The following is a 3,885-nucleotide window of genomic DNA, read 5'->3' as shown; positions in this document are numbered from 1 at the left end:
ATCTAGTCGGGAGTGGTGCTGACTGAAAACAGATGATTTGGAGCGATTCGCGCGCCATCTGTTGGTCATTCTAAGGACTTATTGAACTACCCTCGTAACATCAACAAAATTATTTGTCCGAACTAATACGTAAACATCGAATTTTATTTATTCAAAATCCCTTGAAATCTTTGAAATAATATTATATGACAGTCAGCTTCTGTTGATATAATATATGCAAACTAAGGGCACCAAAAAATCAGTAAAATAATCATTTTATTCTGTGAATCATTTTTGTAATTAATTTTATTACAAAGAATAATCATAATAACAATTTCAATTTTTATATTTTAGGCTCCTAGAAATTTGGACTTACAAAATATAGTAAATGGTTTATATCACAAGATTGTCATTGTTCTTACAATGATTGTAATTAATATGAATAGAAAAAAAATTTTTTTGATTTGAAATAATTTCTTTCCATTCAATTCAAAATAGAATAATTTCAACTGTTTGATTTTCACCTTTACATATGTATATTATCATTAACTTTTTGCAGGTATTCATTTATTCAAAAGAAATGATATGAAATAAAAAAAATAGCTACCAAATCTAATTTTTTTACAGTTTCCGTAGATATTAGGGCCATTGAATCAACAGTGGAAAGATTAGTCCAGCGTTTGGTAGCAGGAGTGGGTAATCTCGACCGCAGATTTTCATCCATGTTCCTCGTTTCGCTCAATGAACGCCGTAGGATTAAGGCAAGATAAATTGATAAAAAAAGCAATTAAAAGCATTGCGAGAATTGTAATTTATCTTGAGGTTTAAATTTTACGTATCGTCATGCAGAAACATGATTCCTCTTATATTAAAAATTCATGGTTCATACTCCGGTATGAATATAGTATTTCAGTAAAAAATGTAAAAAGGAATAATATGAGCAGAGGCTTTCTTTTGATACTAAATTCATTGAAACAAGAACAGAATGAAAATTATACATAATTAAAAAGTACATTCTAAATAATATTCTAAATTAAATTAAATTTTGATTTTCTAATATAGCAACTGAAATTTGAGTATCTTTTACGAATCGACACTTTGTCGACGCCAGTAATAAGCAGTGATGGAGAATCTGCTGTAAATGTGGAAGAAGATGCTAGCATGCCAGGATTCGTTCGACTCAGGATACGAGCCACTGAAGCTGAGTCATGGGCTGAATTTTTAGGATCTGGTGGAAGGATTCGGCGTGATCTTATCAAAGCCAAAGTAGCGAATCTTTTAGCTGCGGCGACCAGACAGGGTATATAAATCACTTTTTACACTGATTGGCATATTCATACAAAAAGCAATCTCGAAAGTTGGTAGATAGAGTTTCTCATAGTCCCTGCAGATCTTAAAAATATTGCTTCGATTTAAATGATAATAAAATAGCAATTACAACAACTCTTCTCTGTCGAAGAGGGGGGGGGGGGGGGGGGGGGGTGGCGGTTTTAAAATAAAATTCTACATCACGCATAACAATATAAATGTGAACAGCATGTGTTTTGAAATGCTTCAAAAAATGGAAATTACTGTTTTCATTTTACAAGTAAAGCATTTAAATGCAGACTTCGCATTCTTTTCCCTATGCCCTCTTCATTGTGTTCGGTTAAAAATTCAAACATTATATTTTTCTTGGAGAATTAACCTTTTTTGGTCGAGGATTTTACTACTTGAATAAAAGTTGAAAAACTCTGTTAAAAATTAATTTTATTGGCTTGGGACATCACTATTTCGTGAAAAATTCGTTATTTTTTAGCTGACTTTTAATTACTTTAACTGAAAATTTATGTTTTGTGTTTTTGGTTAAATATTGATCGTCTTTAGTTGAAAACTCAACTATACAATTTTTAATACACAATTTACCTTTCTTGGTTAAAAATATAATCACTTGATTATAAATCGGACTAGTTTGTTTAATTTTCATGTTTTTGATTGAAGACCTAACCATTTTGTGGAAAATTTTGTAGAAAATGGAACCAATTTAACTATTTTGTAGAAAATGGAACATTATCTCTTAGTCTCAAAAATGGATTTAGGCCAAGGATGGAAAAGAGAAAGAATAAAAAATATGAAGCAGACGGGAATCAAGATCAAGAATTCACTGAAACCGGAAGTGCAAATAGATTTTCAGAATAGGGTAGACAAATGAATAGAGAGGGAAACTTGGCAGGCGCTTAAACGCAATGAACATAAGGAGGGTGCATGGTCTATGCTCCGGGATATCAATGTTCGGAGTACGACTGAAGTGTGTGGTACTGCGATTGTAGGAAGTATGCCTTTGATGCGTGGTTGGATGATGAAATCTGTGTAGCCAATTAAATAAAAGCAGAAAGAGTATGTAAGATATTTGAACATTATAGGTCTTAGCAATGGCGAGAGAAATAGACTTGAAAATGATTATAGAGGCAAAAACAGGAAAGTAAAGATACTAGTTAAAGAAAGTAAGGGTAAAATTAATATGGAAGGAGAAAGGAAAATGCAAATTTATTTTAAAGGAAGCAAGAAACTATTTTTGAAATAAGTCTTGATCATTATGAAAGGTAGTATTAGTACAGAGTTTTTCAGTTAGAAATAGCAAGGGTGAAATGTTATATGGTACAGGGTAGCAGTTTGAGAATTGCTGTGCAAAATAGATTGATTGGCGACTCGTCTAACGAGGCTAGAACTATTTAAGGCTATTAAATTCTTCATAGAGAATTCATCTTTTTTTGTCGAAGATTCAACTATTTGGCTGAAAGTTCAACTACTCTGTAAAAATTAATTTTATTTGTCGAAAACTATTTTGTCTTTTTGGTTAAAAATTGAACAATTTGGTTGAAGTTTGAACTAATTTGTTAAACATTTATTTTATTTCCTTTAATCCAGTTTTTAGTTGAAAATTAATCTTTTTCAATTTAAAATCTACCCAGTTGGAACTTCTTTGTGAAAAGTTAATGTTATTAGTTGATGATCTTGTCACTTTGGTTGGAAATTTAACAATTTTGTTGAAAATCAATATTTTGAACCGCAAACGTAACAATTCCTCTTTTCGCTTACAGTTTATCGCTTTTAGTTTAAAATTCAACTACTTGGTTGAAGATGAAGTTCTTTAAATAAAAATTAATTTTTAAAAATTTGATTGTTATTTAGAAAAAACGGTCTTTTTGGCTTAAACATTCAACTGTTTTGTTGAAAATTCTATTATATTGGTAGAAAATTCAACTGTTTAGTTAAAATTGGACTTTTTCGTTGAAAATTCATATTTTTTGGGTCGAACTTTCTACTATCTTCAAGAAAATTTGCTTTTTGGGCTTGAAAGTACAAAAATTTGGTTTAATTTTTTTTTCTATTTTGTATGAAGATCTTTCTTGTCTGGAAATTGATTTATTTTGTAGAAATTTAATCTTTCGTGATTAAGAGCGCAACTTTCTGGATAAAAATTAATCTGCTTTGATTATGGATTCAAATGTTATTTAAAAAATTTGTCTTTTCTCGTTTAATTGAAATGTTTTTTATTCAAAATTAAAATCTTTTTTGTCCCGAATGTCAACTTGAGAATTAATCATATTGTATTTAAAATTCAACTGCCTTTCGAAAAAATCGTATTCTTAGTTTAACAATTTAAATATTTGGTTGAAAGTCCTACGGTTTTTGGCTGAATAAATATTTTTCGTTTAAGAATTTATTGATTTGATAGAAAATTCATCTTTTTAGCTTGAAAATTCAACTATCCGCTTAAAAACTCAACTTTTTTGTGGAAAATTCATCTCTGTGGTTTGAAAGATGAATTACAGTCTGTCAAGTTAAAGCGTGGGTGGCTTTACTCGCAGTCGGTAAGGTGTATCGACATGATTTTGGTGTCAAAATATTAAGAAGAGCTCCCTC

At 30.3% G+C, this 3,885-nt stretch overlaps 1 protein-coding gene across 1 annotated transcript in view; it reads left to right on the top strand.

Moving 5' to 3' along the window:
- Positions 1-3,885, top strand: part of LOC117175499 — a 135,689-nt gene that overhangs the window by 1,160 nt on the left and 130,644 nt on the right. Inside the window, 2 exon segments of the mRNA XM_033365206.1 lie at positions 607-740; positions 1,042-1,279. Coding sequence (XP_033221097.1) covers positions 607-740; positions 1,042-1,279 — 372 coding nt within the window.

Source organism: Belonocnema kinseyi, chromosome 6 (genome assembly GCF_010883055.1).
Source record: "Belonocnema kinseyi isolate 2016_QV_RU_SX_M_011 chromosome 6, B_treatae_v1, whole genome shotgun sequence".
Classification (NCBI taxonomy): domain Eukaryota; kingdom Metazoa; phylum Arthropoda; class Insecta; order Hymenoptera; family Cynipidae; genus Belonocnema; species Belonocnema kinseyi.
Note: the sequence above shows the minus strand (reverse complement) of the source record. Positions and strands in the feature narration are given on the sequence as shown.